At 43.7% G+C, this 26,935-nt stretch overlaps 1 protein-coding gene across 4 annotated transcripts in view; it reads right to left on the reverse strand.

Annotated features, from left to right (window-relative positions):
- The window catches only part of FBXO21 (F-box protein 21), a 124,440-nt gene that overhangs the window by 46,204 nt on the left and 51,301 nt on the right, over positions 1-26,935 (reverse strand). For all 4 annotated transcript variants that reach the window (XR_004540314.1, XM_033954386.1, XM_033954384.1 and 1 more), the window contains 5 exons: positions 24,227-24,363; positions 20,128-20,304; positions 12,955-13,087; positions 8,028-8,218; positions 5,553-5,710 (listed from right to left, as the gene is read on the reverse strand). Coding sequence is in view for 3 of the 4 variants with exons in the window: in XM_033954386.1 (XP_033810277.1) it covers positions 5,553-5,710; positions 8,028-8,218; positions 12,955-13,087; positions 20,128-20,304; positions 24,227-24,363 (796 nt within the window). In the remaining variant the exon portion in view is untranslated. The remainder of the gene's footprint in view (positions 1-5,552; positions 5,711-8,027; positions 8,219-12,954; positions 13,088-20,127; positions 20,305-24,226; positions 24,364-26,935) is intronic.

The raw sequence follows: 26,935 nt of genomic DNA on the forward strand, positions 1-26,935 counted from the left end.
CGCTCCCTAGAAAACTCCAAGAAGGGAGCCCTACAAGAGAACGCCTGCAGCTCAGAAACACGCCTAGCAGAAGTAATGGCCACCAAAAAGACCGCCTTCAAAGTAAGGTCCTTTAAAGAACAGTCGTCCAAGGGCTCGAAAGGCGGACGCACCAAAACAGAGAGAACCAGATTAAGATCCCAAGAGGGAACCGAGGGCCGTAGGGGAGGCCTAAGCAACTTGGCCGCCCGCAAAAACCGAATCACATCAGGAAGAGCCGATAAACGCTGACCTGACACCAACCCTCGAAAAGCCGACAGGGCCGCAAGATGAACCCGGAGAGAAGACCAAGCCAGGCCTCTATCCAGGCCATCCTGCAAGAACTCCAGAATGTTAGGCAGAGAAGCGCGAAAAGAGGTCACTCCCCGCGCCCGACACCATTCCTCAAAGAGACGCCAAACCCGCACATAAGCCCGAGAGGTAGAAAGCCTCCGGGACCCCAACAGTGTAGAGATCACCTTGTCTGAATATCCCTTCTTGCTAAGGCGACCCCTTTCAAGAGCCACGCCGTAAGACAGAAGGGAGACGGGTCGAACATGGGAATGGGACCCTGCATCAGAAGGTCGTCCGAGAGAGGCAGAGGAAGAGGATCCGCTACCAGGTGCCTCACCAGATCCGCATACCACGGACGGCGAGGTCAATCCGGCGCCACCAGCACCACCAAACCCGGATGGTGAACAATGCGAAGAAGCACTCTGCCCACCAGCGGCCAAGGAGGGAACACATACAACAGCCCCTCCGTTGGCCACTGCTGGACCAGAGCATCCAGACCCTCGGCCAGACCGTCCCTGCGACGACTGAAGAAGCGGGGCACTTTGGCGTTGCCACCCGTGGCCATCAGGTCCATCAGGGGCTGCCCCCAAGCCTGCACTATCAACTGAAACGCCTCGGCGCCGAGACACCACTCTCCTGGATCTAGGAAGTGACGACTGAGGAAGTCTGCCTGAACATTTTCTACTCCGGCTATATGAGAGGCCGAGAGGTCCAGCAGATGGGATTCCGCCCAAACCATGAGCAGAGCCGCCTCCTGCGCCACCTGAGTGCTCTTGGTGCCCCCCTGACGATTGACATAAGCCACCGCCGTGGCATTGTCCGACAGCACTCTGACCGACTTGCCCAGCAACAGGGAGTGGAAAGCCAACAGCGCCAGACGGACCGCTCTGGTCTCCAACACGTTGATCGACCAGGCGGCCTCCTCCGCGGACCAGGTGCCCTGAGCTGAGTGACCCAAACACTGAGCCCCCCAACCCAGGAGACTCGCATCCGTCAGGAGCACCGTCCACTGCGGGAGATCCAGACCCACCCCCTGAACTAAGTGAGGGGTCTGGAGCCACCAACGCAGACTGCAGCGCGCCAAGCCTCGCAGGGGAACCGGAACATCCATCCCGTGCCTCTGGGGAGACCACCTCCGGAGCAGAGCATACTGGAGAGGACGCATGTGGGCCCGCGCCCACCTCACCACGTCCAGGGACGCCGCCATCGACCCCAAGACCTGGAGGAAATCTCGCGCCCGAGGACACCGGGACGCCAAAAGCAGGCGAATCTGAGATTGCAATTTGCTCACCCGGCCCTCTGGGAGGAAGACCTTCCCCAAGGAGGTGTCGAACAGCACCCCTAGGTACTCCAGACGCTGAGCCGGGACCAACCGACTCTTGGAAAGGTTGACCACCCAGCCCAGCGACCGGAGAAACTCCACCACCCGAGCAGTAACCCGGGAGCTTTCCTGCAACGACTTTGCCCGAATTAACCAGTCGTCCAGGTAGGGGTGTACCAGGATGCCCTCCGACCGCAAGGCTGCCGCGACGACCACCATCACCTTGGTGAACGTCCGAGGAGCCGTGGCCAGCCCAAAGGGAAGCGCACAGAACTGAAAGTGCCGACCCAAGATCGCAAAGCGCAGGAAACGCTGATGAGAGGCCCGAATGGGAACATGCAAGTAGGCCTCCGTCAGATCGAGAGAAGTGAGAAACTCCCCCGGCTGAACCGCCAGAATGACCAACCGCAGAGTTTCCATACGGAAAGAGGGAATCTTGAGAGCCCTGTTGACCCCTTTTAAATCGAGGATGGGCCGAAAGGTCCCCTCCTTTTTGGGCACCACAAAGTAAATGGAGTACCTGCCCGTGCCCCACTCCGGCGGGGGCACCGGAACAACTGCCCTGAGATCTAGCAAGCGCTGAAGGGTCTGGCGAAAAGCCTGCGTCTTCCCCGGAGTCTGACACGGAGAAGCGAGGAAAAAATCCGGCAGAGAGCGGGCGAACTCCAGGGCATAACCGTCCCGCACCACCTCCAGGACCCACTGATCGGACGTGATCTCGGCCCATTTGGGGAAAAATTCGCGCAGCCGAGCCCCCACCGGAACCAAAGGGGGCGCTGGCAAGGCGTCATTGTGCAGGACGGGAAGCGGGGGAACCGGCGGAGGGATTCCCTGCCCCCCGACGGGCCCCCCGAAAGGGCTGCATGCGCTGGAAGAACCGACCCCGGGAAAATCCCGGAGACTGGAAAGGAGCAGCCCCACGCCCAGGGCGATACTTGCGAAAATCCCGCAAACGCCCCCGGGCCGCACCCCCCCGAGACGCCGGGCGGGCACGGTCCTCCGGCAGACGGGGAACTTTCGAGTCCGACAGTCTGAATCAACTTATCCAAGTCCTCTCCAAACAAAAACGACCCCCGAAAGGGAAATTTAGTAAGCTTAGCTTTGGACGCAGCATCCGCCGCCCAAGCGCGCAGCCACAACACACGCCTTGCGGCCACGCCAAAAGCCATAGACTTAGCCGATATCCGCACCAAGTCATATAGAGCATCTGAGAGGAATGAGGCCGCCATCTCAATCTTCGCAACCTCCTGATCCACCAGAGACCAGTCGTCAGACTCTCGATCCAAGACCCGCTCCGCCCACCGAAACACGGCGCGAGCGACCAGTCCCCCACAAATAGCCGCCTGGACCCCAAAGGCAGAGACCTGAAAATTTTGCTTAAGGATGCTCTCCAATTTGCGCTCCTCAGGGTCCCGCAAGGCAGAACCGCCCTCAACAGGCACGGTATGCCGCTTGGAAATTGCCGAGACCACCGCATCCACGACTGGCGAAGCTAACGTAGCCCGATCCCCTTCAGGAATGGGATACAGGCGAGCCATGCTGCGCGCCAGCCGAAACGGCGTCTCCGGCGTTTTCCACTGCTCCAGAATAATATCCCGAATATCCTGATGCATAGGAAAAGAGCGGGAAACGGAACGGATCCCCCGTAACAGGGGGTCCCCCACACGCGGAGTCTCCGGCGGCGCGTCCTCAAAACGCAAAACCGAAGAAACCTGTTGAATAAGGTCAGGCAGCTCATCTTTCTGAAAAAGGCGCACCACGGACGCCTCGTCACTGGAGAACGGGAAATCCGACAACCCGCCGCCAGCTTCCGTCCCCTCCAGAGAGTCCTGGAACTCCTCAGAAGGGGCCAGGTCCTCCTCCAGACCGACCCGTTCCTCCGACCACAAATTCTCATCCCACGACACCCGCGGACGCTTGGACAAGGGAGGCGGCGAAGGGGACGTCACGCCAGACGAAAGAGGCAAAGCCGCAGGGAGCGCGGAGGAAAACCCACCCCCCGAAACCCCCTGGGCGCAACCGGGACCCCCAGCCGCCTGAAAATAGGCTCTGCATAAAGAAAAGAAAAATTCAGGAGAAAAACCCCCCGAGGGTCCCAAGGGACTCCCTGCCACAGCAGGGGACCCAGCAGAACCTTGCCCCTGCATAGTCAAAACAGGGGGAAGGTCACCTGAGGTGGAAGACAAAATGGAGGGGCCAGACAGAGAAGATGGCGGTTTTCCCGCCAAAAAAGCTCCCTCCATAGCCTGAAGCGGCTGAGAAACCTGAATAGTCTCAGCCGCTAAAGCAGGCAAGCCGGCATCAGCTGTCAAAAAATCAGCTGAGAGGGAATCCTCTAAAACCCGACCGTCGGCGGTTTGGGGAATCCCTCCGTGGGCGGACGGAGAAGACCGGGCTTCCCCACCGTTCCCTGCCGACTCGCGAGGCACCATCGGCGGGGAGCTCTGGGCGCCTGCAGCCGCTGCCGACGGAGCTCCTCCACCGCACCGGCCTGAACACCGCTTGCACAGGCCGGCCGCGAGTGCCTCGCGTCTGGAGCACAATGAGCACTTTTTCCCTTTAGAAGTGCTCATTGCTCCATACGCGACCTAGCTGCAAAAAAGTGCCGGTTAGTTGAAAAAATACAGTAAAATACAGTTTTCTTAAAGGGATACAACCCTCCAGACCAGCACTACCTCAGGATTTTTTTTTTTTTTTTTTTACAGAACAGACTCCACAGGCTCTCGAAGCAATATGCCTTGCTTGATTTAGGGGGCAAGGCTTACTGCTGAGGCTCCTCTAAAAAAATGTGGGGAGGTGGAGGAAGTGGGGGGAGGGACCCCGCTCGTGACCCGCCGGGTTTGACACCCCCGAGGTCGGACGAACCCCCAAACAGAGTCCGTCCAAGCTCCGTCCGGCTAAAAACAGGGACAATAAACCCCCTAAACAAATTCCAACAGCCCTACCAAGGGAGATGGGTACAGATCACTCAACACCTGCTGGAGACTGAAAGAAGACTGAGGGAAATAGAGAGGAGGGGCTAGGATATACTGTCCCAAAGTTTTGTTTTCAGTCTCCACCTGCTGGTCATGATTAGATATATACCCATTCGTAAAGTTAACCTCTACTGGTCTGGAGAGTGCTAAAGAATAGGATTTATCTTCTTCTTTTTCTTGTCTTCTTTATGGCACACATGGAGGGGGGTAGTGAAAATAATTTTACATAACATGTTATAATATGGTATACAATATGTATAAGGTGATTGGAAAGTACTTGAAGGGTGGGAGGTGGGAGAGGGGATAAAAAAATTTGTTCAGAATACTATGTAATAGATATAAAAGTGATATTGTGTATTCATTAGATGTAACTCAATATTTTGTACACTTCATTTAAATATGAAAATGAATAAAGAATTATAAAAAAGAAAACTGTTGAGTGATATTATGAAATTTCAATGCGATTCAGTTTAGCATTGCACTTTCTATTGAACCATTTTAGTATGAATTTTTATGTGAGCACTTTGCACTTTTACAATTTTGACACATATTGACAATTTTGGGAGTTTGTTAATCTTTTATTTTTATTTTTCCCTGGTGCGAATGTTTGCTTATGACTTATATAGTATCTTGATTAAACTAATTGCACTAAACTGGACTAAATGATGTATGGGGCAGTTCTTATTTAGATTTATGGTCTGGTGCTGGTCATCTATGAGTTACTGCCCGAACCCACAGTCCCTCGTTTGCATGTAATGGGCCCATACTGATGTCTTTTAACAGTTAACTCTTAATTAAGTCCAAACATTCTCCCCCAAGGGATCAAGAGTGTAAGCCAATTATAGAATGGACATTGGGTCTGTTCAGTACATGTTAAAAGGAGCGTCCTGTTAGAAAGGCCAGTACCAAAACCAAAAAAAGAGAGCATATATTGATTCACTGACCTTGAGCTGCATATCGACAGGATCCATCCTCTACCAGAACATTGTAAAACGGCTGACTGGGGCCATGAGGCAGGCTGTGGACACCCACGTTTCGAATCCACTCCAGTCCCATCATGCATGTAGGGTCCCATCCATAGATTACACAACTGTAACCATACCTTAAATAAAGGTAGAACTGAAATCAAAGAACTGCAAATGGGGTATTTTTACTCCATTCAACCATTGGAAGTAGTGCTCTCCAAAAAGCAAAATAGTGCTTGTCAAATCAATTCCAAAACTAGCCCTCCAGCCCTTCACTTCTCCCCTATTAAATGACAAAAACACAAAGCATTAGATGATTCTTTATTTCACACTGTCCGATAATGTTTAGGTACTGTCCGGGCCATCCTTCAAAAGTGTATGGATTTTGTATTTTAGAACTGCAGTACATCTATACTTAAAAAAGAAAAAATTTCCCTCAGCCTCATTTACTGTGATGCGAAAGTTGCCCCACCTCCCAAATTCTCCTGTTGTTGCATGTTTTTAATCTTTAAACAAAACGTAATATTAAATTCAAATTTTTATTAAAATTTGATAAGACCGCTTATCCAATTTCTAAGCGAGATACAAATTAAGAAATACAGTGGAGACAAAAATAAGCAAAAATAAAATACGCCGACAGTACTTTAAAAGAAAAAAAACACCTGAAAAGTTCAAAAGGCGTAACTATTACATCACTTACCGAAACAAAAGGGAAGAAATCCACTTAAAAAAAAAGATAGAAACAAGTAAGGAAAAAACAACAAGGGGGAGGAGTGGGGCACTGAAAGTTGCTTCTTTGGAAAAGGGGAAATCCCGGAGGGCCTTAGAGTCTGAAAGCATCCTTAAAATAATGACTCTTAAGCAGGCCTTTAAAACGGTTTAGATTATCTTCTTCTCTTATTAAGGTGGGGAGTATATTCCACATCTGTGGAGCGACCATTGAAAAAATATCACGTCTTTTGGTGTCTATTATTCTTAGAGAGGGATCAAATATTTATCTATAAATTGAGTAAACACTTATTTTTTTACAATTACTCCTGGAGCGTGAGTAAACAGTGGAGTGCCGCAGGGGTCGGTACTGGGACTGGTGCTATTTAACTTATTTATAAATGCTCTGGAAATTGGAACAAGAAGTGAGGTGATTACATTTGCAGATGACACTAAACTGTTCAAAGTTGTTAAAATGCATGAAGATTGTGAAAAATTGCAGGCAGACCTTAGGAAATTGGAAGACTGGGCATCCAAATGGCATATGAAATTTAATGTGGACAAATGTAAAGTGATGCACATTGGGAAGAATAACCTGAATCAAAGTTACCAGATGCTAGGGTCCTCCTTGGAGGTTAGCGCCCCCACAAAAGATCTGGGTATCACTGTAGACAATACAATGAAACCTTCTTCTCAATGTGTGGCAGCGGCCAGAAAAGCAAACAAGATACTAGGAATTATTAAAAAAGGGATGATTAACAAGACTAAGAATGTCATAATGCCTCCGTATTGCTCCATAGTGCAGCCTCACCTGGAGTATTGGTTCTGGTCTACTTATCTCAAGAAAGATTTAGCGGCACTAGAAAAGAGTGACTAAGATGATAAAGGGGATGGAACTCCACTCGTATGAGGAAAGACTAAAAAGGTTAGGGCTCTTCAGTTTGGAAAAAAGATGGTTGAGGGGAGATATGTTGAAGTCTACAATCCTGAGTGGAGTAGAACGGGTACAAGTGGATCGATTTTTCACGCCATCAAAAATTACAAAGACTAGGGGATACCCAAAGTTACAGGGAAACACTTTTAAAACCAATAGGAGGAAATATTTTTCACTCAGAGAATAGTTAAGCTCTGGAACGCATTGCCAGAGGTTGTGGTTAGAGCGGATAGCGTAGCTGGATTTAAGAAAGGTTTGGACAATTTTCTGGAGGAAAAGTCCATAGTCTGTTATTGAGAAAGACATGGGAGAAGCCTCTATTTGCCCTGGATCAGTAGCATGGAATGTTGCTACCGTTTGGGTTTTGGCCAGGTACTAGGGACCTGGATTGGCCACCGTGAGAATGGGCTACTGGGCTTGATGGACCATTGGTCTGACCCACTAAGGCTATTCTTATGTTCACTGGTTGCCGGTCACTTGGAGAATATAATTCAAGATATTAATGTTGGACTTTGTGACCAAAATTGCAAATCGTGCACGCATGTTTCAAGAAGGGGGACCATCGTTGTGTAACTCAGTCCCAGACTGTATTCATTTGATCACTGACTTTTGGGCTTTTCGAAAAAGTTCGAAAATTCCATTTTTACTACTGCCATTTTCAGATTAAGATATTTTTTAGCTTTGCTATTATTTAGTTTATTTATTTGCAGATGTTTTGTTTTGATCTATCTAGTTTTATTATGTGGGCTACAAATGTTTTAAATAAATAAATAAATAGGAAAGCAGAGACAGCAAATGTATTTCCCACACACCTCTTGTGTTTCATGATGAGTCCTACAGAAAATTGGACATCTTGATGTTTCTCATCAGAGCGCTCTTTGACTTCCGGTCCTGTATCTTGCTTCTTACGCTCAATATGCTCCAGCGTGTGCTGAACTAAATACCCCACGGCTCCGTGCTGCGATGGGTCTAAGGCTTGGATATGTTGCAGGATGTCTAAAACCTTGGAGAGGAAGAGGAAATCAGATATGTCCATAAATGTAAACTTTTGTAACTTCCCCTCTCTCTAGGAATATGACTTATGGATGAATCTGGATTGGATTACTCGCCTTTCCAATCCAGAGCTTAAGTTACATTTTAAGTCTATTTATATTTGAAACATTGCCTTCAAAGAACTATTCTAGGCAGTTTACGTAAATTAACCACAATAGCTAGCAAAAAGGAAATAGAATTATGAATAGAAAAGGAAAGATGACAGGTCAGCAGAACTCAAATGCTGAAACCTTACAGGGAGAGTAGCTATTTCTTTGTCTCATTGGCCCAGATGCACTAACGATCGTCGCTAAACTGTTTTTGATTGGTTTAGTGATGATCAGATTTGCTGACCTGATGCACGAAACGGCTCATCACGTGGTTTTGTGCACGATTGTTCATTCTCTGTGCCATGAAAATAAGGTCATTAATATAGAAATGCCATGTAAACTAGCAGAGCAGAGCGATTGATGCTCTAACATGGCTTCCTGACACACAAAAAAAGTGGTTGCCTTTAGTGATCCGAAAAAAAGCAACTGATCAAGACCAGTCACTTACCTGTCCTACCCATAGTTCAGCCCTGAAATTAATATAAGATACCATATCTTTTTTTTTTTTTTAATGGGCACAGATGCCGTGTGTTATACATGCACAATATCTGCCCCATTAAAAAAAAGAAAAAACACGAGCTGTGCCACCTCCCCACCCCAATAACATTCACGGATCCCTGAACCCCCTGAAGATGACAGCCAACCCGCGACAGCGATGCAACTAGAGAGACAAGAGGAATGCACACTCCCCCCTGCCAGTGAAAACCCCCCGTGCCAGCCAAAATTGGCAGAAGGCATGTCCATTTCCTCCTGCCACTGGATGACCTCATACCAGGACCATATTCTTTCCCTCCTGCCACCAGATGCCCCCCTCCCCCTTCAAACCTCCCCGTACCTTGTAATTTGATGACAGCAGTAGGGATGCCCAGTCCCTATTGCTCCATCATTGCAAAATGGCAGGCATTCCCTTTCCTGTTCCATCCTGGGATGCATGGGGAGGGGCCTAAGGCCCCGATTGGCTCAGATGCCAAGGCCCCTCCCAGGAAGAGGTGTGTGTTACATTTGGCAGGAGGAAGTTGCTGCAGCAGGAGAGAGTGGGCATGCTTCCTGCCGATCTTCAGTTGGGGAGGGTCGGTTTGGGGGGCATTAGGTGGTTCGGGAGGGCAGGGGCCAGTTGCAGTGGGCATCCACCGACATTGTGTGTATGTAACACGCACATCATTTGTGCCATTAAAGAAAAAAACCCCAAGAGCTGAGTGACAGGAGGCTGCTTTAGGGCTTCCTCTGCCACTCAGCTATTTGGGCTTCCCCAAACCGGCTCTGTGCATATGTCAGTCGATCTCTCAGTCGCTATCACAGCAACTGATCAGATGGGATTCCGGTGAGCCTCCATGCAAATCATTTGCATGGAAACTTGTTGGAACATCAGTTGCTGTTCCAGAGTCGACCAAAAAAAAAAAAAATAAAATCAGCCAACAGCGACTCACACAATCTTAATGACCGTGTTTTGTGCATCTAGCCCCCCACCCCCAATTGTTCTTACAAGCTGAGGGCTGGATTTACTAATAGATGCAACTGCATAAACATCTCTTATTGACTGCAGGTAAGACCTATTTACTAATAATGCTTGTAGTGCACTTAGGAAATCGATTCCTGAGTTTGCACGAAAGTAAAGGAAGGTGAAGTAACTTAACCAAGGTCAAATGAAGTGTCAGAAGTGGGATTTGAACTCTTGCTTTCTTTGGTTCTCAACCTGTTGCACTAACCAGTAGATACAGACTGGTAAGCCTCACATCAGTGCGGGCAAAATGGTAGAAACAATAATAAAAATTAAAATTGTGCAACATGTAGACAAGCATGATTTAATGAGACGGAGTCAGCATGGGTGGGTTCAGCCGAGGGAAATCTTGGTCTCACAAATTTACTTGATTTCTTTGAAGGTGTGAATAAACATGTGGATAAATTTGATATAGTGTATCTAGATTTTCAGAAAGCTTTTGATAAAGTTCCTCATGAGAGGCTCCTGAAAAATTAAAGTGTCATGGGATAGGTGGCAAAGTTCAGTTGTGGATTAGGAATTGGTAATTGTTTGGCGGACAGGAAGCAGAGGGTAGGAGTAAAAGGACACTACTCTGACTGGGAAGCAGTCACGAGCGGTGTCCCGCAGGGGTCAGTGCTGGGACCACTGCTGTTCAATATATTCATTAATGACCTGGAAGTGGGGACGAAGTGCGAAGTCATAAAATTTGCGGACGACACAAAACTCTCCAGTAGAGTTAGAACTGTTGAAGAATGTGAAGAACTACAAAGGGACTTGAACAAACTGAGTGGGCAAATAAATGGCAAATGTGTTTCAATGTAGAGAAATGCAAAGTCTTGCACATAGGGAAAGGAAACCCGATGTTCAGCTACACGATGGGGGGAGGGTATTGGGGAAGAGCAACCTAGAAAGGGACTTGGGGGTTTTAGTGGACCAATCAATGAAGTCGGGAGCACAATGCGCAACGGCCTCCAAGAAGGCGAACAGAATGTTGGGAATTATTAAAAAAGGAATCACTACCAGAACCAAAGAAGTTATCCTGCCGCTATATCGGGCGATGGTACGCCCGCATCTGGAATAATGCGTTCAATACTGGTCGCCGTACCTTAAGAAGGATATAGCGACACTCGAGAGGGTCCAGAGAAGAGCAACAAAAATGATAAGGGGCATGGAAGGCCTCTCATTTGCTGAGAGGCTGGAGAAACTGGGGCTCTTTTCTCTGGAAAAACGGAGACTTAGAGGGGACATGATAGAAACTTACAAGATCATAAAGGGTAAAGAGAAGGTAGAGAGGGACAGATTTTTCAGACTGTCGGGGGAAACAAAAACAAGAGGGCACTCAAAAAAATTGAAAGGAGACAGATTCAGAACAAATGCTAGGAAGTTCTTCTTCAGCCAGCGGGTGGTGGATACCTGGAATGTGCTTCCGGGGGAGGTGGTAGAGCAGAGTACGATTTTGGGTTTCAAAAAGGGGTTGGACATGTTCCTAAAGGAAAAGGGGATTGAGGGGTATAGCTAGAGGGGTACTATAAAGGATAAAATGTCTTAAGTGAAAGAACACTACAGGTCATGGACCTGGGGGGCCGCGGACTGCTGGGGGGGTGCGGACTGCTGGGGACGATGGACCTATGGTCTGACTCGGCAGAGGCGATGCTTATGTTCTTATGTTCTAGGAATTGGTTATCGGATAGCAAACAGAGGGTAGGGTTAAATGGTCATTTTTCTCTATGGAGGAGAGTAAACAGTGGAGTGCCGCAAGGGTCTGTACTGGGACTGGTGCTATTTAACTTATTTATAAATAATCTGGAAATTGGAACAAGTGAGGTGATTAAATTTGCAGATGACACTAAACTGTTCAAAGTTATTAAAACGCATGCGGATTGTGAAAAATTACAGGCGGACCTTAGGAAACTGGAAGACTGGGTATCCAAATGGCAGATGAAATTTAATGTGGACAAATGCAAAGTGATGCACATTGCGAAGAATAACCTGAATCAGTTACCGGATGCTAGGGTCCACCTTGGGGATTAGCGCCCAAGATAAGGATCTGAGTGTCATTGTAGACAATGCGATGAACTGTTCCGCCCAATGTGCGGTGGCAGCCAAAAAAGCAAATAGGATGCTGGGAATGATTAAAAAAAGGGATGGTTAACAAAACTAAGAATATTATAATGCCCCTGTATCGCTCCACGGTGCGACCTCATTTGGAATATTGCGTTCAATTCTGGTCTTCTTATCTCAAGAAAGATATAGTGGCACTAGAAACGGTTCAAAGAAGAGCGACCAAGATGGTAAAGGGGATGGAACTCCTCTTGTATGAGGAAAGACTAAAATGGTTAGGGCTCTTCAGCTTGAAAAAGAGACGGCTGAGGGGAGATATGATTGAAGTCTACAAAATCCTGAGTGGAGTAGAATGGGTACAAGCGGATCGATTTTCTGGATCGATTCAAAAATTACAAAGACTAGGGGACAGTCAATGAAGTTACAGGAAAATACTTTTAAAACCAATAGGAGGAAATGTTTTTTTTAATCAGAGAATAGTTAAGTTCTGCAACACATTGCCAGAGGTTGTGGTAAGAGCGGATAGCGTAGCTGGATTTAAGAAAGGTTTGGACAATTTTCTGGAGGAAAAGTCCATAGTCTGTTATTGAGAAAGACATGGGGGAAGCCTCTACTTGCTCTGGATCAGTAGCATGGAATGTTGCTACCGTTTGGGTTTTGGCCAGGTATTAGGGACCTGGATTGGCCACCGTGAGAATGGGCTACTGGGCTTGATGGACCATTGGTCTGACCCACTAAGGCTATTCTTATCTTTTGTTGTCAGAGAACTGTAATAGCTTTTATTTAACCAACTCCTCAGTACTATACTAATTTCTCTTATCTAGCAGCTATATGATAACTTTCACCGATACTTAATCACCAGATAGTAAGAGTCAATAAGAAAAATAATAAAATATTTAAATTACTTTCTAACAAATAAATTTTACTTCTGCCACCTAAAGGCAATAATCCTAAAATAGTCTAGGTCAAGTGAAAATCTTGAGTAGCACATTTCTTCTTTCACTCTGCACAATTACTTCATACTGATTTCCGAGGCTTCTCTGACACACATTATACCTTTTCTGGCCAGATTCCAAGGTGGAAATAGAGTCGTGCTTGAAGCATGAGATGTTGCACATTGTCAGGATACATAGCGAGGTACAGATCCAAAGAATCTCTCAGTAATTGATAGGATGCATCGCTGCTTTCCCTACAAAGAAAAAATTGGACATGGTAAACATAGAAATAAGAAGGCAGATAAAGGCCAATTGGCCCATCTGCAGCATCCTCTATCTCCCTATTGGCTAAGGCTTTTAACACCTGCATTGTGAGGTCATAGAGCTTTATGGTTATAGAAACATGACGGCAGATAAAGGCCAAATGGCCATCCACAGCATCCACTATCTCCTCCTCTCCCTATTGGCTAAGGCTCTTAACATTTGCATCTCCTCTACCTATAGGCTAAGGCTCTTTACACCTGCATTGTGAGGTGATAGAGCTTTATGGTTACATTACATTACATTACTGACTTCTATTCCACTTGTACCTTGCAGTTCTAAGCGGATTACATCAGAAGATAGCTGGACATTTCCAGGAACAAAAGTTACAATTAAGAGAACTGGACATTTCCAGGAAAAAGTTACAATTAAAGAGCTGGTTACATTGTACAATTAAGGAGCTGGTTCATAATAAAGTTTTGAGAAGAGGGTACCAGATAGATGGAGAGAATAGGAAAAGTGTCGGATGATGCTGGAAGAATACGAGGATGTTAAAGAGTAGAAACTGTCACATTGTTGAGTCTTTGGAGGATTATACAGGTAGAGGGTGGGAGGGGGGAGATTGCAAGAGGGGAGGAGAGGGGGGTTAAGCTAGCTGGATAAATTTTTTGAATAGCAGGGTTTTGATTTCTTTACAGAACGTTTTGTAGTCAGTTGTTGCTATGAGCAGGTTGGAGATGTAGGGGTCCAATTTTGCTGCCTGTGTTGCTAGTAGGTGGTCGTACATCTTTTTGCGCTGAGTTCCCTTGAGAGGGGGGAAGGTGAATGGAGATTGGGTTCTTCTTTGCCTGGATGAGAGGTTCCGATTTAGGCGGATATTTAGGTGGGTGGGTGCGGTTCCGTTTACTGCTTTGTATAGTAGGCAGTATAATTTGAATTGTATGCGGGCTTGTATAGGTAGCCAGTGTGAGTCTAGGAAGGCATTGGTGATGTGATCAAATTTTCCAAGTGAGTAGATCAGTCTGAGGGCTGTGTTCTGTACAGTCTGTAATTGTTGTATTAAATATGTGGGGCATGGTAGGTAGAGGATATTAGTCCACTAGACTCAGGACTAGGGCTTGGACTATGAGTCTGTATTTATCTTTGTCGAAAAACTTTCTTATTTTTCGTAGGTTGCGCATGGTAAAGAATGCTTTTTGTGTTGTTTTATTGATTTGGACCTGCAAGGTGCAGCATCTGTCTAGTGTAACTTCGAGGAGTTTAGATGGGGTTTTGTCCTTTTCAAGCAATAGAAATTTTGTTTTGTCCGGGTTGAGCTTCAGTTTGTGGTCTAGCATCCAGTTTTCCACTGCATCTAGTGTTCTTTTCAAGTTGTCTATTGGAGTGGAATCTTGTGAGTCGAAGGGGAGGAGTATGGTTATGTCATCTGCGTAGCTGAATGAAGTTACTTCTAGGTTATTTAGAATAGTACCAAGGGAGGAGATGAATAGGTTGAAGAGTATGGGCGACAGAGGTGACCCTTGAGGTACTCCACAGGGGTTAGACCAGGTTATAGAAACACGATGGCAGATAAAGGCCAAATGGCCCATCTGCAGCATCCACTAGCTCCTCCTCTCCCTATTGGCTAAGGCTCTTAATACTTGCGTGTGAGGTCATAGAGTTTTATGGTTATATGGTTTTTCTCAAAGATTGTAGTTCTCGCCCTTCTTTCCTAATTATGTGTAGTTAGTATATATGTTTTGGTATGTGTTTACTAACCTATCCTAGTTCTGTTTAGTAATTTAACTTTAACTTGTTTTTAAGATACTTTTTAGTTCTGTACACCGCCTAGAAATTTGATTAAGCGATATAAATTTTTTTTTAAAATAAACTTGAAACATGAAGGCAGCTAAAGGCCAAATGGCCCATCTGTTGCATCCACTATCTCTTCCTCTCCCTAAGAGATTCCACGTGCCTGTCATATATGCCATCTTGAATTTAGACAGTCCACATCTCCATCACCTCTACTGGAAGACTATTTCATGCATCAACCACCCCTTCTGTAAAAAAGTATTCCCTTAGATTATGCTAACACCTAACCCTAACCAAGGCCTGGCGGAGTAATTACATCAATGGAGCCAGGCTGACCTACGGCGCCTTCTGGAGAGCAATTAAAACCGTACTGTTTGACAAATTCATCTCCTAAACAGAAGCCTCACTACTTACAAAGTTATATTTTCCCTCTGTCAATTTCTGTGTAATATGTTGTTCCCTCACTTTCTGCATATTGCAATTCGCTGATTGTCAAGCACTATTCCTTGGGTTGCATACATGAGATCTAAATTACATACTTAAGATTCATATTTTCCTTTTAACTATTCCTTGTTAATAAGTTGTACCCTCACTACTTGCATTCTGTAATTTGCCTTATTGTCCAGCTCTATTCTAAAATTCACAGATTGTCCAGCTTTATTCCTTGGGTTGCATACATGAGATCTATACTACATACTTAAGCTTCATATTTTCCTTTTATCTATTTCTTATGTAATAAGTTGTACCCTCAATTCTTGCATTCTGTAATTCGCTGATTGTCCAGCCTTCTTCGATGTGAACCGCCTAGAAGTCATTCAACTGTTGCGGTATAGAAGAATAAAGTTATTATTATTATTAACTTCATCCTTTGCCCTCTCATTCCAGAGTTTCTTTTCAACTGAAAAAGGCTTGCCTCATGGTAGAAAGATACTATCACAAAAACTGCACCAACATCATAAGAGTTCGTGCCAAGTGATTATTTGTGTGGTGAGAGAGATTTCAAATACCAAGAAACGCAGTCGGAAACCAAAAGAATGTAACAGAAGAAATACTGAAATATTTACCATCATTTTGAGTGTTACAGGCTTGATTAAAATAAATTTTCAAGCACACCTGACTAGGTTGCTTATACAAGTTGCATCTTATGAACTTCAAAAGAAAGCTTTCTTTGGCACAATGCAAGAACTATGATAGCTAACCTTCAGAAGGACCTAGTGAATCTTGAAGAATACTCCAGAATTTAGCAGCTAAGCTTTAATGCTACGAAATGCAAGATCAAGCATTTAGGCTTCAAAAACCTGAGGGAACAGTACAGTTTAGGGGGTGAAGAACTTTTGAGCACGAAAGAGAAGTGGGACTTGGGTACAATAGTATGTGACGATCTTAAGGTGACCAAACATGTTGAAACGGTGACGGCAAAAGCTAGAAGGACGTTTGGGTGCATAGGAAGAGGAATGGCCAGTAAGAAAAAGGGAGGAATGGCCAGTAAGAAAAAGGAGGCATTGATACTTCTGGTGAGACCTCAATTAGAATATTGTATGCATTTCTCCATAATTCGGGTTCTCACCCTCTACAGTACTTCTAACATGAGGATTCCCAAACCTGTCCTGAGGGATTCAGGATATGCACAATGAATATTCATGAGAGAGATCTGCATGCACCTTCTCCACTACATGCAAATCTCTCTCATGAATATTTATTGTGCATATCCTGAAAACTTGACTGGCTGGGGTTCCCCAGAACAGGCTTGGGAACTATTGGTCTAAGCTGAGTGGCCAGACCAAAACATAAAACTTTTTTTTCTAAAGAAAGTTTTCAAAACAAAAATCTGATCTCTCTCATTGGCATAAGAAATCACATCAAAAGAATTTTCCAGAAAGCAAGTAAAGATCTAAGTTCCTTTGACCTTCTATCACATCAAATACTTCCTCAGTCTTGTTTCTCAAATGAGATTTCTTAGGCAAATAACAGAAACAACTGCATCTGAGTTAGTCACAAAAAGCACACTTTTAAAGTAATTAAACAATATTATTCCTGGAGAAATCAAACATGTCACAGACAAAATTGAGAAACTTAGTTTTAATACTGTGTTCTATCCTGGAGGCTGTAACTTCTGTAGGGACCTCAGAAAATGCAAGCAGTTTGAAGAAACTCTACCAAAAAGGATAAAATACCCACCACAAACTTTCCAAAGAAAAGATTAAGATATTCAATATATGTATATTAGCAGAAAGAGAATAATAATAATAACAGCTTATATACCGCAATACCGTGAAGTTCTATGCGGTTTACAAAGATTAAGCAAAGGTACAAATTGATTGACTTTCAGAGGGGAGGAAGAAAGAGGGTTAATAGGACAGGAAATCCATTTTTGAGGAGAGAGTGATCAATAGAACAAGTTAATCGCTATAGAGGGGAGAGAGAAGAGAGGATTAGTTGTCTAGATACTTTAGGAACAGGTGTGTTTTCAGAGAAGGGAACATGACAGACTTTCCAACTGAAAGAGAAACACAAAAAACACTCCTCTTCCCAAATAAAGTAACATGGTCTTGATTCAAAGGAATTATTTAGACTAGTCACCAATCTGACAGATGTCTCCCTTCTAACAAGCCCTATCCACCACTCGTCCCCCACCACAGACGCCCTCACTCACTACTTTGGATCAAAAATACAAGCTACAAGAACCTCCCTCAATACAAATAAACCCACTGATCTCACAAACGTGCCAATAAACATGTTGAACTCAGCCGTCTCTTTTGCAAACTGAAGAGCCCTAACCGTTTTAGTCTTTCCTCATAGTTCAAAAATTATTTTTTTTTTTTTTAACATTTTGGAAGCTTTGGGTAATTAGACCCTATTTTAATGATAATTCTGTTATATCATTAGTTCAGTCACTTGTTCTAAGTGGTTGCCGTAAGAATCTTGATCGCCTTTATCTGATTCAAAATACTACAGTTCGTTTGATTTTCAGATTGAAAAAAAAAAAATCAGTAGTTTGAATTTTCTATTACAAAACTTTAATAAATATTTTAATACAACCCTCCCCCCCCAAAAAAAAAAATGAAAACGGCACTGGCTCCCAGTTGAAGCCAGAGTATTTTTTTAAGCTAGAATGTCTGTGCTATAAAATTTTACATAGTTTGGCTCCTGGTTATTTAATGGAACACTTTAAATTTCCAAATTCTAGATGTTTCTTACCTATTTCAATCAACATTATTTGAATTCCCAGGGCTTGTCAATGTAAAAGATATCACAATCAATTGATATCAAATCAAGCAGCTATCTGGGATTTTGATCTTTGCCAGTTATTTTCCATTTCCACATCTTATATGAATTTTAGGAAATCATTAAAAAAACCCAAAACCCAACTTGTCTTATAAAAAGTTTTTTTTTTAATTCTTTATTCATTTTAAAACTGACAAACAAGTGATTAATATTAAAACATTACTAATCAAATATACAGCACTTGACATTCTTATACATATAATCCATTAAAGTAGAAATTATAACCCTTTCCCCCCCAACAATTCTTCAATGAAAATTTTCATAATACATACAGAAATCCAATCATTAAGTAAAAATATTAATCATCCAATTTCCCCCCTCCCCCAATAAAATACATGTATCCATCAGAAAGGAAAACGATGTTCATTCATTACAATAATTCTCTAATGGCCCCAGATCTTTATAAAGTTGTTATAATTACCTTTCTGTACAGCAATTGCTCTTTCCATTTTAAAAATGTGACAAAGTGAATTCCACCAAAAAGAATAATTAAGATTTGTATAATTTTTCCAATTAGCCATAATGTGCTGAATTGCCACCCCGGTCATTATTAATAGAAGTTTGTTATTATAAGATGAAATTTGATTTTTTTCCCTCATAGCCATGCCAAACAGAATAGTATCATAAGACAAAGTAACATGATTTTCAAGTAAACGGTTAACCTGCGTCCAAATTGAATCCCAAAATAATTTAATACAGGGACAGTAAAAAAAGTAAATGATCCAATGTCCCTACTTCCAGATTACAATGCCAGCATTTATTAGACTTATAAAAAGTTTTTTTAAATTATTTACATGCAAAGTTTTGTGAAGATTAATCTATAGCTCGCTGTTGATGTTCAGCCCTTCTTAAGGCTCCTTTTATAAAGGTGCGCTAGCGTTTTTAGCGCACGCACTGATTAGTGCACGCTACCCAAAAAATTACCGCCTGCTTAAAAGGAGGCAGCAGTGGTTAGTGCACTAAAACCGCTAGCGCACCTTTGTAAAAGGAGCCCTTAGTTTGTTAACCACATAGATCTGCAAAGTATTGAGTATATATATATATATGTTATTTAAAAAATTTAAATTGAATCAGGTTGGGCAGACTGGATGGACCTTTCGGGTTTTTATCTGCCGTCATCTACTATGTTATCTGAGGAAGTGACTTGCCTGAGGTCACAAGGAACAACTGGCTTCTCTGGTTCTATCAGGGGGGGTGTGTGGTTCTGAGCACATTGAATTCCCTAATCCTTGCGCTTTTCCCTGTCCCCTTACACTTCTCCTCCCTTTCCTGCCATCCCTTCTCTATGCCTCAGCATGGAGATGCAGGTTTGGAGGTTCAATGCCTTAGGTATATTGTGGCTTCCTCCCACCCAGTCTGGGTAGAACTTGGGTACATCCCACTTGTCTGGACTGGCCTAGCACGAATAAGGAAGGTGCAATTTGGACTTGTCAGTTAATAGTTTTTACTTGAATTGTGCCGAACCACTCTATAAGTCATCCAAGGAAGACAGGGCAGTCGAGGGTTTGCAGTTTGACACATTCAGAAAGCAGGTATGCTACAGCCCACGCTGAAGATAGTTGTAACCCTTGGTGTATGGAATTCTCCTAACTGGATTAATGAGCATGACTTGATGATTTTGACTACTTCAAGTGTGGCTTGGTGGTGAACTGGAAACCCAAAACATAAAAACTTCAGTAGTCTTAGCTTTGAAACAGAATCCACTATAAGGAGGATGAAGTTAGCTCAGAGTCATTTATTGTTCTGTCTCCCTGCTAGCAGATGACACTATTACCCTCTCTCACCCTGACTGGTCTGGCAGTCCCTGCTGCAACTTAGGGAAGATCATTTTATGGCAGGCTGGATTAAAATGATACGGATGTAAAATGAATCCTTGGGATCCACTTGCTGGAAAGAGACTTCTTCTGCAGTGATTTCTAAAGCCTGATATTTCAACACATGCAGAAAAAAAACCTACCGCTTTCCCAAGCTTAAGAGATTTCCCACCATGCGCTGCAACACCTCTGTGATACTGACGGAGCCATAGAACTCCTCAGTCACATGATGGCCGATCAGGTACTCGCACTCTCTCACCGTCAGTTGCTTCCCATTCCCGAAGGCATCAATATATACATAGTCTGAGATGTCAGAACTCCTAATGAAAGAACCACAATAAGTCAACGTCAGAGCATTAGTTAATTAACTCTAGGTCTTTTCTCAGATTCTGATCCAATGTTCTGTTCCAGGCCAGCTGTGGATTTTCGTACTTTATTTTACAAGTGTACATAATGAGCACCGTGACTGTTAAAAGAAAAGTTACACAAAGTACAAATTCTAGTGTTCAGTCATCATAAAATTTTTAAGCAGCTACCCCTGCGCCAACATCGAATTTATACTGCACAGAAGAAAGGCCCGGCAAGCTACTTCTGTATTCTGCCACGAAAACTTGATGATATTCATCAAATCACTAGGGGCTCTTTTACTTAGCTGTGATAGCGGTTTTAGCGCGTGCTGAATTGCCGCCCGTGCTAGACCTTAACGCCAGCATTGAGCTGGCGTTAGTTCTAGCCAACTAGCGCAGGTTTAGCACGTGCTAAAAACTCTATCGCTGCTTAGTAAAAGGAGCCCCAGGACTCAAACACAAGTCAATGGCACCTATCATCACCCCTTCTACTTCCAATTGGTTCACACTGTGATGTGATATTAATTAAAATGCTTTTCTAGTAATTTGCAAAGCTGCGCTAACAGTGACTTCTCACAGGGAGCTGTGCAGGGCAGCAAATGCAGAAATCCCTTTTACCAGGCTTGACAGGCAGCAGTAATAATCCTAAGCCACCAATGCTGCTAACCCACGCATGTTTAGTTGTCTGCGGCTCAAGGATGCTGTTGCCGACTGCAAAGCTTGGTAGTTCTGGCCATTTTTGAAGCAGGTCCTCAGCTGGGGATGCTGAGGGATCCTCACCATCTATACAACAAGGGTCAAACAAGTATTATATATGTTAGGGCCCAGGTCAGAAAATAAAGGCGGGCCCCCCTCCCCGATCCCTTTCCTTTCCTCTCCTCTCCTCCTGCCTCCCTTCCAATTTCCCCACCTGCCATCACTATCAAACCAGAGGACCCTCACCAAATACAGAGCAAGGGATCACAAATTAGAAATAAAAATATTTAGACAAAAATTGAACTAGGAACCCCAAGAAGTTAAACTTAGTAGGTTCTGTAACACGAAAAACTGAAATAAATTAATTTCCTTTTCTTCTGAACACGATATAGACATTTGCTATGCTCATTTCCCAAAGCTAACATATTCCATTTAAAACATTCAAAATAAAATGCTTTAATTCTACCTTTGTTGTCTACACTTTTTCCTACTTCATCACATTGGTTCAAGTTCTCTTTTCTGCTTTCCTGTCTGTCATCAGCTGCTGAAATCTCTGTGAACTTGGAAGACATACTGAGCCAAATCAACAAGTTAAAGAGTGCTAAATCACCTGGATTGCATGGTATACATTCCAGGGTATTAAAATAACTCAAACATGAAATTGCTGACCTGCTGTTAGTAATCTGTAATCTAATCACTAAAATCATTTGTAGTATCTGAAGATTAGAGGGTGGCTAATGTTATGCCAATTTTTAAGAAAGGTTCTAGGTGTGATCCGGGAAATTACAGACCAATGAACCTGACTTCAGTGCTGAGAAAAATACAGTAACTGAAATTGTTACAAAAAAAATAAAATTATGGGACACGTAGACAAACATGGTTTAATGAGACAGTCAGCATGGGTTCAGTCTTGCCTCACTAATTTGATGCATTTCTTTGAAGGTGTGAACAAATGTGGTTGACATAGTGTATCTAGATTTTCAGAAAGCTTTTGACAAATTTTCTCAAGAGACTCCTGAGAAAATTAAAGAGTCGTGGAATAGGAGGCAATGTTTTGTTGTGGATTAGGAGCTGATTATTGGACAGAAAAATGGAGGGTAGGGTTAAATGGCCATTTTTCTCAGTGGAGGAGGGTAAATAGTGGCATGCTGCAGGAATCTGACCCAGGGCTGTTGCTATTTAACATATTTATAAATGATCTGGAAATTGGAATGACGAGTGAGGTGATTAAATTTGCAGATGACACTAAACTGTTCAAAGTTGTTAAAACACATGCAGACTGAAAAATTGCAGGCAGACCTTAGCAAATTGGAAGACTGGGCATCCAAATGGCAAATGAAATTTAATGAGGACAAATGCAAAGTGATGCACATTGGGAAGAATAACCCAAATCATAGTTTCTTGGATTACTCATAGAAACATTTATTATTCATTAGTGAGGAAGACACAGTAGGATGTAACAAGGAACTGGACAAAAAAAAGAACAAGAACAGACAAATTCAACATGGACAGCAAATTTGGGATGTGAGGTAAACTGAGAGATGCCATGGAGACAAGTTTTGTTTTTAGACCAGGTTAAAAGTATACAAATGAAGATCATCATTACAAGACACTATGGTGCAACCTCACCTCAAGTATTGCATTCAATTCTGGTCGCTGTATCTCAAAAAAGATATAGCAGAATTAGAAAAGGTTTAAAGAAGAATGACCCAAGATGATAAAGGAGATGAATCTCCTCTTGTATGAGGAAAGTCATGGCCTCTCATCTCTCTGTATCCTTTCTTCCCTCCCTCATGGTCTAGCATTTTCCCTCTCTTAGCTCTCCCTTCTGTTTCTGGATCCAACATCTCCCTTTCTCCTTCCTCCACCTCCGATGTTCCTCACCCTCCCTCATGTCCAACATATCTCCCTCCCTTCCTTCCTTGTGCCCTGGGTCCAGAATCTCTTTCCACTCCCTCCATGCAACATCTTTCCTTTCCTCCATCATGTCCAATATTTCTTCCTCTCCCCATTCACCATCACTCACTCCCCTCTAGCCCCATATCCAACATTTTCTCCCTCTCTTGACCCTCCCCCACCCTTATCCCCATCCCTTTCTGACCCCTTTGCTGCATCTCCCCCTTCCTCCCCAGCCCCTGCACCCCATGTCCAGCATTTCTCCCTCTCACATCCACAACTTAGCAACTCCCCTTCCCTCCCTCTTTCTACTTTATCCACAACTCTCTTTCCAGTGAGAAGAAAACAGGCTGGGCTTCCATGTTGCTCTCTTCATGGGTCAGTGGCAGCTATTTCCACACACTGCCTGCCAACTAACCCAGAAACCTCCCCTCTGCCGTGTTCTGCCCTGGAAGTTGTAACAGAGGGGATGGGACACAGCAAAGGGGAAGGCTTCTAGGTTAACGACAGGCAGAATGTGGAAATTGCTGCCGTTGACCCATGAAGAGAGAGATGCAGAAGCCCAGCCTGTTTCCTCCACTCTGGCACTGGATTTAGGTGCATCACTGTTGGGTGGGCTCAGGCCTGCCAGTGGCTACCCCCCTGCAGTGCAGAGAGGACATTTTCTGATGTGCAATTTCATGTTTACATGTTTTCCTTTGGTTAGGATGCCTCCCAGGTAACACTTTTTTTTTCTATCTGGACAGGGCAGAGATGAGAGAGTTATTCTGGAAGCACAGTTAAGACATTTCCCACAGGGCTCCTGACTCAGTATGGAAAGAAGAAAGTGGAAAGGGATGAAGGCAGTGAAGGGTAGAACTCTGGAGAATAGCATTCAGGTATGTATTCATTATTGAGGAAGACATAGTAGGATGGAACAAGGAACTGGATAAATAAAAAAAGAGAAGAACATCATGGACACAAACTTGGGATATGAGGAAAGAACTGAGAGATGCCATGGAGACAAGCTTGGTCGTTTTGTTTTCAGACCAGGTTAAAAGTATACACCATTGCGAGAGGCCTCAATAAAACTTGCTGCTGCTTGCCTCTTTACCTCCAGCAGCTAAAACTTTCTTGGCTTTTTCAAATCTACTTTGCAGAAGGCATTGTCCAAGTTGAGGACACGACTTCCATGAACTTTTGCTGCTTCCAGCGAGAGCAGTGCTGTTAAGACTTGTAAGAAAAAAAACAACTTCCAGCTTTCTGTACCACAAAAACTACTTTAGAAAAATTTAGCCTAAGGCACTGCTTTACTCAACCTCACCCATTTGCCACCTGGCTCCATCTCAGTAGAAAGTGACTAGGAAAATTGACAGGCTGGAGACGGACTCCGAGCTGCCGAGCGACTGTCAGGTACAAAACAGATAAGCTGATTGGAATTCCAGTCCTACGGATCAACACCTGAAAAATAAGACTGGTATTAAATGTCATTTGTAAAGGGACCATACTTTAAATGTTAAGAATGGCTTCCCTATATGCGATTGGATTGTGGGAGAAGTTCTCAACTCCTAAGTATAATAGGGGTAGATTTATTCTTTCAGGTTGTAGAGTTTTCCCTCAAAGGCTCTGGTTGGAACAGAACATACAACATAACCCACAAATTTAAAATTCAAAGAAACTTATCACATACCAACCACATGCATAAAATACAGAGCATCCCTCCCAAAACCCACACATGGATCAGTTATGTTAGCACAAAGACTGAAATGTTCCTCATCACAATGGAAGAGAGAGGTCAAAAGAACTATAAGATACAAAATACAATATGAACTAAGCAAATCTAGACCAAAATCCTAAAATCTAAACCCCACCAATAACTCATCACTATTTTATAACATAATAATAATAACTTTATTTTTCTATACCGCCATAGTCAGGCGACTTCTAGGTGGTTCACATTGAAAGAAGGCTGGACAGTCAGCGAATAGCAATAAGTCTGAATACAATACAATAAGTCTAAATAGAAAGCTTACATACTAATTGGAGTTCTATGGATAAAGAATGCAATAAAGGATCTTCTTGAGGGAAGGAAAAGGCGTTTACAGAGGGGAAATCCTAGTGAGGGAGAGGATAGTTTTAGTCAATGAATTTGGCGAATAGGGCGGTTTTAATTGATTTTCAGAATGCACTGTAAGTCAGATTGGGTTCATTTATGTAGTTTCTCAGCCAGACTTGTGGAACTTAAAGGTTCTATCCAGGAAGGATTTGTATCTGCAGCCTGTGGTCTTTGGGTATGCAAAGAAGTTTTTGGTTCTGGTTGTTCGTGTGGGGTTGTGTAGGATGAAGTGAGTTTGCAGGTAGGAAGGTGCTAGGCCCCAGATTTGTTTGAAGCAGGTGCAGGCAAATTTGAATAGTATTCGCGCTTCTATTGGTAGCCAGTGCAGTTTTTTATAAACAGGGCATCTACAAAATATTTAAACACACAAGAAAATTATGCTGATTTTACAAATGATACCTAGACATCTGGGTCCGTCTAGCTCAAAATCCTGTTTCCAACAGTAGCTGTTCCCACTCACAAACCCTGGCAGAGCCCCTCCAAGTAGAGGCTACCAACTCAGAGATAAGCAGTGGCTTCCTCATGTCTACCTTAAAAACAGTTTATAGACTTGTCCACCAGCAATTTCTCCAGTACCTTTTTGAAATCCAGCAACATTAACTGCTTTTACTCTGGCAGTAAGTCCGCAATTGCAGACAAACATTTAAGTACAATCACTCGTGCCACATAAAAGGCAGTCCAAGGACGGAAACCAAAATTATTCAGGTCGCAGCGATTTTCAGCCCTGCTACCCAGATAACTAGTCAAGGTTGTCCTAAGTGTTTCTGGACATCGCTACTACCTGGATAGTGCTGAGTACTTATCACAATATCCAAGCACTGCCACCAAATACTTAGGTTTTGCTTGTGGTGGCTGCCAAATGCTGCAGGCTGAATATAGGGGGATTAACCTTTTCCCCCCCAAATTTCCTCAAAAGAGAAGTCACTTACCTATAATGGGGACTCTCAGTAGACAAGAGATGCTGCTGCCTGGATTGGAAAAAGGACCATGGGTCTGACCCAGAACAGATTTTTATGTTAGCCCAAGGGCAATTTGCAAATTGGGATCTAGATAGGTACTTGGGACCTGAGTTGGCCACTGTCGGAAACAGGATATTGGGCTTGATGGACTTATGTTCTTAAGTGAGCCAAGTATAGGACAGTCAAGCCATTGTGACATCACTGATGAGTTTGGCTCTTAGGCATTGGTGGAATGAGGCATTATGACATCATAATCTCAGCTCTGGAATGTTGCTACTCTTTGGGTTTTTGCCAGGTACATGGGACCTGGGTTGGCCACTGTCGGAAACAGGATCTTGGGCTAGATCAGTGGTCTCAAACTCGCAGTCCAGGGGGCCATATGCGGCCCGCCAGGGACTATTTTGAGGCCCACAGTATGTTAATTATAATCACAAAATTAAAATAAAACAGTTTCTTGATCATATGTCTCTTTAGTTATAAATTACAACATTATTATTAAGACTTAGTCAAAAGGAAAGATTTCTACCTCATGCAAAATTGTAATTTCTTTAATAAGACATTAACTATTTTTTCTGAGGCCCTCCAAGTACCTACAAATCCAAAATGTGGCCCTGCACAGGGTTTGAGTTTGAGACCACTGGGCTAGATGGACCATTGGTCTGGCCCAGAATAGCAATTCTTATGTTTCTTAAATGCACATCAGTTCCCACACAGCGACTTTGTTTCCACCCTTAGGCTAGTTCAAAACTAAAACAGGCTAACTCCCCAGGGCAGAGGGAAGGATTGTGTATGTCTGATTTATCCTGCTGTCTATGGAGAGACTCATTCCAGGTAAGCAACTTTACTTTCTTTGTGAAATCTATTTTAAAATTTATTTGAAGTCATTTATATTCTACCAGTCAAAATAAATCCAGTTTTTGGCAAAACAGAAGTTTGCCTGTGCTATTAATGTATTTAT

The sequence above is a fragment of the Geotrypetes seraphini genome, chromosome 8 (genome assembly GCF_902459505.1).
Source record: "Geotrypetes seraphini chromosome 8, aGeoSer1.1, whole genome shotgun sequence".
Lineage (NCBI taxonomy): Eukaryota > Metazoa > Chordata > Amphibia > Gymnophiona > Dermophiidae > Geotrypetes > Geotrypetes seraphini.